At 36.8% G+C, this 11811-nt stretch overlaps 1 protein-coding gene across 2 annotated transcripts in view; it reads left to right on the forward strand.

Annotated features, from left to right (window-relative positions):
- The window catches only part of LOC310728538 (A disintegrin and metalloproteinase with thrombospondin motifs 20), a 105230-nt gene extending 93847 nt beyond the window's left edge, over positions 1-11383 (forward strand). For both annotated transcript variants that reach the window (XM_083546084.1, XM_083546085.1), the window contains exons 31-38: positions 928-1098; positions 5966-6175; positions 6316-6445; positions 7265-7454; positions 8012-8145; positions 8406-8497; positions 8593-8697; positions 8849-11383. In XM_083546084.1, the coding sequence (XP_083402210.1) occupies positions 928-1098; positions 5966-6175; positions 6316-6445; positions 7265-7454; positions 8012-8145; positions 8406-8497; positions 8593-8697; positions 8849-8938 (1122 nt within the window). In that variant the 3' untranslated portion in view covers positions 8939-11383. The remainder of the gene's footprint in view (positions 1-927; positions 1099-5965; positions 6176-6315; positions 6446-7264; positions 7455-8011; positions 8146-8405; positions 8498-8592; positions 8698-8848) is intronic.
- Positions 11384-11811: the final 428 nt, after the last annotated feature.

An 11811-nucleotide genomic window follows, 5' to 3' on the forward strand; every position in this document is an offset into this window, starting at 1 on the left:
CCACCTCGATGGCCTCCTTCCTCAGAAGAGTGTCTACCTCTTGTTTCATGACCAAAGCCTGCTCGGGTCCCACCAGAGTGGGACACACCCTGTTATACCAGGGCCGACGAGACTGGCTGTAAATAACAAAATGTGGAAAAAGTGATAGCAATGATGGCTTATGAATACTATCTTTTCTGCCATACTCCGTATAAAATGTTAAGCGCAGAACCGTTTAGAATGTTAGATTGACACTAGTGCAGGAGGCTTTTAGTTTAGCACAACACTGCTCCTTGTGGTCACTCCTGCCATGACTTTGCTTTGACCATTCCCCCTTTTTTTTATATATATACATTGTAACTTCTTCTTTAGGCTTCTCCCATTAGGGGTCGCCACAGCGGATCATCCGTCTCCATACCCCCCCTCTCCTCTACATCTGCCTCTTTTAAACCAACTACCTGCATGTCTTCCCTCACCACATTCATAAACCTCCTCCTTGGCCTTTGTCCTTTCCTCCTTCCTGGTGGCTCCATCCTCCGCATTCTTCTATTGATATACCCCATGTCCCTCCTCTGCACATGTCCAAACCATCTCAATCTAGCCTCCCTTACCCTGTCTCCAAAACGTCCTACATGTCTCTCTAATAAACTCCTTTCTAATCCTCATCCTCGTCACTCCCAATAAAAATCTTCAGCTCTGCCACCTCCAGCTCCGCCTCCTTTCTTTTAGTCTCTAAACCTGTAACTAATTTTGTGATAGTGTTTTAATCTAAACCAGCTTCTGTAGCACAAATTCAGTCGCTGAGACTTCTCAACTATGAAGAAAATACCAAACATAGAAACGCTTTTAACTATTTAGGATGCATTTTGAATTCTCATTTACCAGAAAAATATCGTATAATTTCTAAAAGAAAAATTAATTTTAACCCTCTCTCATTTATGTGTCCAGTGTAACGCTACATGTGGGGAAGGTATAAGACATAGGACAGTCCAGTGTGTGCATGGAGTGAAGAATCCTGTCTCCGAGAGTCTCTGTGAGCCCTCAAGCAGACCTGAACTTTATCAGACTTGCACCAGTGCCCCCTGTCAGTATGTGTGGGTAACTGCATCATGGTCACAGGTAACATATTCATATTACTCTTGCATTTAAAATATATTGATGCAGCCACAGGTCAATAATAGGCCTGAGACCTGTAGTGAACAAAGTACACAAACCTTAATATAAAGAATAGATACACTAAGTAAAATATTATTCTTGTAAAAGTAAAAGTGCTCCCTTTAAACATAAAATTGAATAAAAGTAAACAAGTATTTGTATGTACTTAAGTATCCAAAGTATTATTATTTATTATGGCTATAAGGTTATTATTATATATATATAATAATCATATTATAATTTTGTCCATAAGACTCTGTGCTTAATCAACTTACTTTATGTGAAAAGACTCTAATGTAAGAACACCAATCTATTAATATATTAAAATTTATGAGTCAAACACTGATTAATATTTATTATAATTATTATGAGCCCAAAACCTTCTTTTTAACTACTTAAAAAACTAAATAAATGCACAAATAAGGCCAGAGATGTTAGGGCAAGTTACAGTCAGGAGTTTTTTTCCACGATTTATTCCTCTCAAAATGTTTTGCTTGAACTGTATGTTGGTGCAGTAGATATTACCAAGTAGCAATCAAAACAAGCTCAACACAGAGCTCTACCATGATTGGTGGCTTGCTGCATGCTTGACTAGTTTTTATCCGCTCAAAAGTGGCAAAAGTACACACATTCTTTACTTAAGTAGAAGTACAGATCCTCATGTTTTAAAATACTCGGGTAAAAGTTGAAGTACTGATTATACTTTTTTACTTAAGTGAAAGTAAAGAAGTTTTGGCTCTGACATGTACTTAAGTAAAAAGTAGTTATTACTGCTACCTGTTTTAGCTGTTAACTGGACCTCACATCATAGATAGTGGGTTAATGTCAGTATCCCTACGAGGTTGAGTTTGAGAGTTTGATTCCTGGTCAAGCTGGTTGCTGTGTTGGTAAATAAAACTTCTGGACCTTGTTCACTCCGAAAACATTTCAATTCTGTCCTTTCTGTGTTGGATTAATTTCTTGATTTTCTGGTCTTTAATGAAAGATAACTTCACCAAAAAAAAAAAAAAAGCCACTTTTGTGGTAGCTCAGTGGGTTAAGGCTTGGGCCTGAACATGATCCTGTAATATAGTCCACGCTGGTGATAAGGTTTCAAAGCCAGTCCTACATGCCTTCTTTCTTACTGCGCTGGCATGAAACAAAGTATGAACCCTCCAAAAAGCACACATGCTTTTCAGCAGTGGTCGCTCAGTGGTTTAAGGCTTGTGCCTCATCTAAACATGCTTCCCAGTCTGATCTCTTTCATGGTTCATCGGATTAAGGCTGGTGCCTTGCTGATGGTGAGGATCAGGGTTTGAATCCTGCTAGTGATGTAGGTTATGTTCCTGCTTCCTAAATCTTTCTTTAGCTTTATATTCTTGTGTTGATGGTTTAAAGGTAGATAGACCTGCTCTAAACAAACTTCCTGGCCTGTCTTCCCTGATGGTACAGTGGGTTAAATCAGGTGTTGTGCTTTTGGTGGGGTTCAGGGTTCGAATCCTGCTTTCTGTCTGCCAGTCACGATCAGGATTCACTTCCTACATTTTTCTTTAGCGATATATTTTTGTTTTTAATGAGTTGAAAAGAACGATAGACCTGCTCTAAACAAGCTTCCTAGCCTGTCCTCACCAATGGTTCAATGGGTTAACGTTGGTGTCTCGCTGGTGGTGGTGCTCTTGGTTCGAATCCTGCTATTTACAATGTGGGTTCAACTTGTGCTACTTACATCTGTATTCGCTTCCTACATCTTTCTTTAGCGTTAAATTCTTGTGTTGATGGTTTGAAAAGAATGATAGACCTGCTCTAATCAAGCTTCCCATCCTGTTTTTTTCTGATGGCCTAGTGGGTTAAGGCTGGTACTTTGCTAATGTTGGTGGTCAGGGTTCAAACCTGGCTTTCTGTCTGCTAGTCATGAGGTAGGGTAAATTCCTGATCTTCATATTCTTGTTTTGATGGGTTAAAAAGAAAGATAGACTTGCTCTAAACAAGCTTCCCAGCTTTTCCTTCCTGATAGTTCAGTGGGTTAATGCTGGTGCTTCGATAATGGTGTGAATCAGGGTTCGAATCCTGCTTTGTCTCTGCTAGTCATGTTATGGGTTTGCTTTCTAAGTCTGTCTTTAGCATTATATTCTTGTTTTGATGGGTTAAAAAGAAAGATAGACCTGCTCTAACCGGTGGCACAGCCTGTCCTTCCTGATGGTTCATGAAACGAAGGATAAACCCCCCAAAAAACGAAGGTGAGTTGTTGGACTTGATGGCTTTGTGGTAAAAGCCTTGCCTCTGAGCTTGCTGGTTCAAATCTGGCTTGTCCCCACACTGGGTTAGCTGTGTGGAAAGTAGCGTGTGGTGAGCAATGGAGTGGGTGACTGTGAACAAAGGCTGTGAAGACCTGCTGGGTTACAGAGATATTGTCCCCCTGGTTCAGGATATGCCCTCTGAAACCTTCCACGCAGCCATTTTGACACCTTCCTCATTACGGTCACCGGAACCTTCCACACTCTTAACTTTGAGCCCTGGCTGGGGTTTGAACCAGCAACCTCTCAACCCAGAGGCAAAGCTCTTCCAATTGAGCCACAGGATCTCCTGCAAGGACCTGATTTTTAGGATCTTTTTTGGTTCTTTTATAAAACTTTTTAAACAATTTAAAGGATAGCTAATGGGTAGGAATTGAACCAGGTAAATCAGATAGCAGAGGCCGCATCACTAACCACTACACTACCAGAGGGGTGGCAAACTAAGCTTTGCTTATTGGACTCTTGGTTTTTCTATAGTTAAGAAACCACTGTTTTCTCTTAGATCATGATGGTAGAGGGTCAAAACTTCTCCTTCCTGTTCATTCTGTCAGTAACTCGAAGTCTATGAGAGGTGAATCAGGTACAAGAAACACATCTCCAACACCTGCACCACTGATATACCATGATTTACCAGCAACCAATTTTAATGACCTTTTATTGTTCTGTTTTTAAAAACTTCTTATAATGTTAAATATGAAACTAGAGGTAAGAATCAAACCAGGAAAGTCTTTCATCATAGATCGCTAATGGCATTACTTTTAAAACTTAAAACTTTGTTAACCATGTAAATAAGCAGGAAAGACAGAGACAAAGACAAAGTGACACAGAGACACAGACACAGCTTTAGAAAGAGTGAGAAACAAATAGAGAGACAGCAAGAGAGAGACATATACAGTGAGACAGAGACATTTACTAAAAGAGACACAGAGACAATTAGATAGAGAAAATAGAGAGACAAAGATAGCGAGATATAGCTACTTCCTGTTGGAAGTGTTTATCCCGAGCGACTTCTAATGATCTCATTTACTAAATGAGCAGTAATGAGTTAAGGGTTTGCTCAGGTGCCCAAAACTGGCAGCTTGGAGGTGTTAAACATGTATCATATTTACAGTATGTGATATATATGTAAGCATATGTACAGTGATTAAATATAAAGGCTATATCAGTGCAGAGACGTGTGGACATCATTTAGCGCCTTTGCTATGTTTCCACACGGACAGTTAATGAGGTGATACCGGAGAAAATGCACCTCTTCAAGTCAAGTCAGGAAGCATATATATATATATATATATATATATATATATATATATATATATATATATATATATATATATATATATATATATATATATAAGACAGTAATTTAAGTTTGTGTCGCCATTATGAGGGAAAAACCCACAAAACGCCACCCAGAGGGTAAATTGTGTAAAACATGGCGGATGTTGGTGTTTGATTTGAGACTCAGAAATAAAACAAAAGTTTACTGATTAAAAATATTTTTATCTGGAGTTTATTTATTTATTTTATATCTAAGAAAGGACGTTGTGGATAAACGTATTTTTTGCCGAAGGTTTTAATTGCGCCTCTTTTTTATTTAGTTATCTATTTATGTATTTACATTTTCTATAAAAATTGTTTAACAGAAATGCGCGCTGAATTGATAGCGCGTTAATAACATTTAGTGCCGTTTAAAATAATTTTAATTTTGACAGCCAAATATATATATATATATATATATATATATATTAATATTAATATTAATACAAAACGAATTAAAATGTTGTTACCTAATGAATGTGTCCAGGCTGAAGATCCACATATAGAACACAAGCAGAGAAAAGATGATGATGATCAGGAATGTGTCTGTTCTCAGTCATGTTTACATCACTGACTCCCTCTGTCTCAGCCACTTCTTACTGCCTTCTGCCTGTTGATTCTTAGCTCCATAAACTAGTCTACATCTGTGGTGAGTGAAAGTCAGGACTTTAAACACCAGTGGATTGAAAAAGACGCGCAGTAACAGGAAATCGGTTGTTCGGCTGAAATCGGCGCGCAGTGAAAATAAAAAAAATATTTCACCAAATCAATGGATTAAAACTAAAGTAACGAGTCGGTTTTGAAAATGTAAGAAGTAAAAAGTACAGAAATTTGTGTAAAAATGTAACGAGTAAAAGTAAAAAGTTGTCTGAAAAATAAATAGTGGAGTAAAGTACTGATACCGAAAAAATCTACTTAAGTACAGTAACGAAGTATTTGTACTCCGTTACTTCCCACCTTTGCCGCTCATAAATAAACAGTAACGACTGATTTAGCAAAAGGTAGTAAAAAGTAAGATATTTGACTTTAAAATGTAGTGAAGTTAAAGTAAAAGTCTCCCCAAATGGAAATACTTCAGTAAAGTACAGATACACAAAAAAGCTACCCAAATACAGTAAGTAATTACATTTACTTCGTTAAAGTCCACCACTGCTTGAGAGTAACTATTTGAATATGAGTAGACAAAGAGGGCTTTGCCACTGAGTTGCACTGATGATGCATATTATATTTGTGTGTTTCAGTGTTCTGTGAGTTGTGGAGCAGGTTACCAGCAGAGGATGGTGTCATGCTCTGCAGTTCCTTCTGTTCCCAACCAGCAGGTGTTTGGTGGTCAGTCTTATACCCAGGTTTTGCCTTCCAAATGCCCACAGTCTCCTCCACCAAACACCCAACCATGCCAGCTCCCAGCATGTGTACTGCCTGCGTACTGGAAAGTTGGTCCATGGAGCAAGGTGTGTGAGTGTATCTGCTTACTCTCAATGCTCTCTATGCTGTATGTATTTTACAAATCTTTGTAGTTTAAAGTTTGCCTGCACTGCCATGCCATTTCTACATTGATTTCTTCAATTTTTCTGTTACGTTTCGTTCGTAGTGTTCTCAGTCATGCGGTGCTGGAGTGATGCAGAGGACAGTCGAGTGTCTCACCGATAAACATCTTCCCTCTCAAAACTGCTCATTATCCAGCCGACCTCATTCCCAGGCAGCTTGCAGACAGAGACAATGTTAGTATTATAAATGTCTTAGTAGATATCTTAAAACATTAACATGAATATTAATTTTAGACATTCTTCTGAAATATTGCTGTATATATGTGTGTGTGTGTGTGTGTGTGTGTGTGTGTGTGTGTGTGTGTGTGTGGTGGGGGGTGTATGTGTTTGAGTGTGTGTGTCAGTTTCTTGGACATCCACCACCTTAATATCTCAGCTCCAGTCTTTCACACATGGCTTCACTCTGCGTTGCCTGTGGCTGTTGCTTATACACATATGCTTTATGATAATATTCAATTGTCTTTACTGAACTGGATTTGATTCTTCTTAGTGAAAAGAAAAAAAAAAAAGTGTGAGGATTTTGATATTCAGCCTAGTTTAAAGTTATTTTATCCTTCAAGCAATAAATATCCAGGTCTTCATTATGAAGGACGGCTTTTAAAACCAGCTGATGTATGCTTTTTGATCAGTATGCCTCAGTATTACCTCATGTTGACCCTACCAGAGAGAACATTGGGTGCCAAGGACTTTTAGGTTTTTTTTCTGACTTTCATATGCTCTGGCACGTAGCTAGAGATTTCTGCTGCACATTTTCCTGCCAAGTCAGGCTTTGGGAGTTCTGCATTTGTGTATTACTGCCAATCGGTGATTCCAAGGACACGTTTTCAATCCACATGGAAATGACTTTATGCAAAAGAATAAGCTGGTTTTAGTGCAGCATTATGTAAAACACAGACACTCATACATTGGGTGTAGATTTTCTTCTCCGTTTTCATCTTTGTAGTTTAAAATTTCCTTTGCTGCGCTTTTTGAGTTTACATTTGTTTGTTTTAGGTGAAATGGCCTCCAATTGCAGGGAACTACAGATGAGAGAAGGCATTCAAAAAGATGGTGAACATCATCTCCGAGTTAAATCAAGAGTCCTTCAGATTTATTGTGCAGAAATGCAGACAAGCTTTCCAAAGGAGTATGTGACCCTACGCAGTGGCCACACTGACAATTACTCAGAGGTGTATGGATACAGGTAAGATTTTCTTCACGAGCATATTCGAGTAAGTTAAGAAATTATTGAATGCTATGCTTTTGCTTCCCTATGAAACAAAAAAGTATGTAGAAAAAAAACAAATACACAGATAAGGTATTAAAGAAAGGAAGAAAAAAAGAAAGAAAGAAAGAAAGAAAGAAAGAAAGAAAGAAAGAAAGAAAGAAAGAAACTGTAATACAGAATGGCGGAGGTTTAAATGAATGACTGAATAAAAGACAGTCTGAATAAGTGACTTAATTAAACAAAAAATTTATGAATGAGTAACTGAAAAAAGATTAACTGGATGTTTAAGGGAATTAATAAATGAATGAAGAACTAAATAATAGTGTAAACGAATGAATGAATGAATGAATGAATGAATGAATGAATGAATGAATGAACAAATGATTGAAGAACCGAACGACAGTGTAAATGAATGAATGTAATTGAATGACTGATTTGAATGAAGAACAGAATGACAAAGCGGCTTTGTTTAAATTAATGAATTTTTTTTTTCATTTTTCTTACACCGTTCTTTGTTTTTGTTTGTCTTCTAGACTGAATAACCCCTTCGAGTGTCCGCATAATGGTAGCAGACGTCAGGACTGTGCTTGCAGAAATGACTATCCTGCAGTGGGCTACACTCTGTACCACAGAGTAAGAATGGACCTCAGCACCATGCGAATAATCAGTAAGTCTGCTGTACTGTAAATGGATACCTGATGCTACATTTGAAATGCATTTAGCAGGACAACACAGAGCTTTATAGTCTTTAATAAAATTCAGTGCAAAGAAAATGTTCATGCTCTTTAAATCATCTTCATCTTTCTTCATCTTTCTTTCTTCAAGCTTTTATTATGAGACATGATCTCACTGTAATGGGATTTAGCTGTACCAGCTCTCATGTGTTATGTTTAACCAGCTTGTGCTCTTTTGTATTGTTTAAAACAGCCACAGATGCACAGTTTTCTAAAACTCTTCTTGGCCACCCTGTTCCATTTGGTAGTGCCGGTGACTGTTACAGTGCTGCTAGATGCCCACAGGTAGGGATCTGAACTGCCACAACCACTGCTGCTTGAATAGGCACAACAACCGTAAAGAAACGGTATAAATTAGTAACTGTCTTATTGTTGATCAGGGTCAGTTCAGCATCAATCTCACTGGGACAGGACTGAAAGTGGCTGAATTGACTAAATGGGTGCCTCAAGGCAACTATGTCTCAGTCAAAGTCCATCGATCGGAGGTAAGGCCTTTGATTCTAATTAATAATATTTGACTCAATAATTCAATTTATTGCCATAGTAATATAAGATGCACCTTTAGCATGATAAGGCAATATTTATGTGCATAATTTTACTGTAATTTATGTAACTTGTTAAGTATCTTCTTGCCAGGATGGAACACGAATCTACGGGCGCTGTGGAGGTTTCTGTGGAAAGTGTCTTCCTCATCCTCATACTGGTCTCCTTGTGCAAGTCCAGTGAAAGACTGTCAAATCATGTCTGCAGCTGCGCAGATTAAAATTTCCACCAGGGGCGTATTTCGTGAAAAGCGATCACACTACACTGAGCTGCACGAACTCACGTGAAGAATGGTTGCTCTATAAAATGTATTTAACATGCATATGACCACTGGTGGTTACCTTTTTGGTGCACTGAGGCTTTATGTCTCTTCTTAATGGGAAATGTCCTGTTACTCTGGTTAATAATCATAACTGTAGTGAGTTACAGCTGAAGTTTTCCCTTCATTATCACCAAAAGAAATGACACATCCATACACAAACACAGCATCTGTGCTGGGTCAGAACTACACACAGGATATGTGAAAATTAGTAACAGTATATAACATGCACAGTATATATCAAATCTTAATATTGTTATATATTGGGCCTGTCTGTTTTTCCACATGAGACAGTAGACTGTATTTCCAACGTTGTTCTTCAGTTTGGTTACAAATTAATCAAGTTTCTTCAAAACTTAAACAACAACCAGCACTCTGACTGATAAAGTTGACTGATATAATTAAAGAGTATAAAAAAAGCTGTAAAAAAGTGTTATTGGAGCTTTAACATTTAACATTAGTACACACATACTGTAAAACAGACTCATTCCTCCATTGGGTGGGTTTGTAACAATATTTGTAACCTCTCTTGTCTTACTTGGTATAGGACACGTTCACCTCATACCACACAAGTATTTATTCCTAACCAGGGAAAATAGTGGAAATATAGTTATTCAGTATGCAAATACACTGATTATAGTAAGAATTCTAAACAAGGCTAAGCCTAAAGCACTAGTAAAATGAATAGTGTTTCTATAATAGTGTTTGATCCTAACTGAACAATGTTTTCTTTTACATTCACAATCACAGAAGTATGTGATCTAAAAGCTTGACATTTGTACACTTGCAATATGTATATGATAAACTTCATAAGCAATCATTTGGGCAGTGTCTGCTCCAAAAGGGATTTTTTTTTTTTTGATGATCGTGGAACATTTTAGCTCCAAAGGCTTAGCCAGGAGTAAAAAAAAAGGAACTACTGAATAATTGTCCCCTCAATTAATGTGCAACAGCACTGACTGAAGGGAGGTAGGTAGATTTTTGATTTAAAAAAAAGTAATATTTTTTCATGAAATATTTTTAAAAGAAAAGAACCTGAAAACAGCAGATCGCTAAATCTTAAAACTCAACCTAGCAAAACAATAATAATAATTGTGTGAATTAAGGCTCTCATCGACCAACATGAGTGTTCACATTATCCTGATGAGCGTTCAAAGTTAGGCTTCGTAATTATAATCGTACCGTACCTTAAAGCTTTGTTTCAAAGCCAGTCGCAAAGCATTGCAAAGAACTGTGAAGTAACTATAAATCAAGTTTATTGCTGTGTATATAGCCAAGAAAGTGAATAACCTGTGGGGTAAAATAATTATTAAAGAATGTTTTTTTTTTTTATAGCTAAAGAAGACACCAGGGTTGTTTTTATAATGTTGCAAATAGAGTATGTTATTTTTACCAATTGCAATTTGAGGTATATTACAATGTGATTGGCCGTTGTAAAACTAGAAAAACTACAATCAATTGTTCCATTCTTTTATTCAATCAATAAAGTCATTCATTTAGCCAAGTATATGTGTTTCCGATGCAGATCGGCCGTTATAACCAGTGATAGATTAACAATCTGACCCTACCTCCTGCAAAGTTGGTTATTCAAAATATGGTCCTTTTTTTTTTTCAATTTGTTTATGTATTCGTTTGTTTGTTTGTTTGTTTTGCTATTTATGTATGACGGTATTTATATTGTAATGAGGTATGTAGATATGTACATTGTGTTGTCGCTATGACTACTACGAATGGCAAAACCTTAGTTTTCAGTGTTACAGAATTGGCATTACTTGTTAGTAAGCGATTAACTTTCGAAAAAGAAGTATTAAATTGCTGGTGCTTTTTTTTTTTTTTTTACTACTGAAATTACCTCTACAATTAGGTCGAAAATAAGAGGTCTAGAGGTTTTTATTATTATCTACATAACAGAGACTTTGTGGTACATGTAATTTCATGCTTAGGTGTGATGTTGGCCTGTTAGTTGAGTGCCTCTGATGTTAGAAGCAACCAGGAGCGATTTGGAAACAACCTGATCTGGCACTCTATACTTAGACTAAAGTCTTCACTTGTGGGTGCATGTACACCAATCAAGGGACTTTCACACATCATCTCAGTTCATTTCCATTTAAAAACAGCAGTCTTATATAAATCTATGTGCAGCTAACATTACATTGGTTATTGTTGTTTTGACAGGCAACTGAACTCCGAGGTCTGTATCAGAAATAAAACAATTACGAGATGCACAATGTGCCAAGAAATGTGCAAAAACGTGTCACTTCTGTATTCATAAAATAATAGTTTGAAATTGTACACTTTTTAAAAAGAAACATGTAAACTTGAAATGCAAATAATGAATAGTCATTATGTCTAGGTACAAATGATGAAATGAAAAAACGGGCCCATTGGCCATGTATTATCCAAAGATGTTTTACAGAGGCCATTTTTTTTATCTGTATGATTGGTGTGGAGTTTTTTTTATAATAAAATCATGAATTATGCTATGGTGCTATGTTTAGTAGTAAGAAAGGATATATGATCAATCCTGTAAGACACGCCACTTTACTAACTCTAATTTAAAAGAGCAATAAAAAAGTTGAATTACCTGTTTTGTTGTTGACTATTACGCTGGTATGCTTAAAAACATTAGAAAAGAAATAATACAAGTCTACATCTGCTTTATAACAGTACACTCACTCATCCAGTTAGATATAGTATAGTGTAAGAAATAAGTTAAAGTCATATATCATATTGTGTC

The sequence above is a fragment of the Silurus aristotelis genome, assembly GCF_946808225.1.
Source record: "Silurus aristotelis genome assembly, chromosome: 7".
NCBI lineage: Eukaryota > Metazoa > Chordata > Actinopteri > Siluriformes > Siluridae > Silurus > Silurus aristotelis.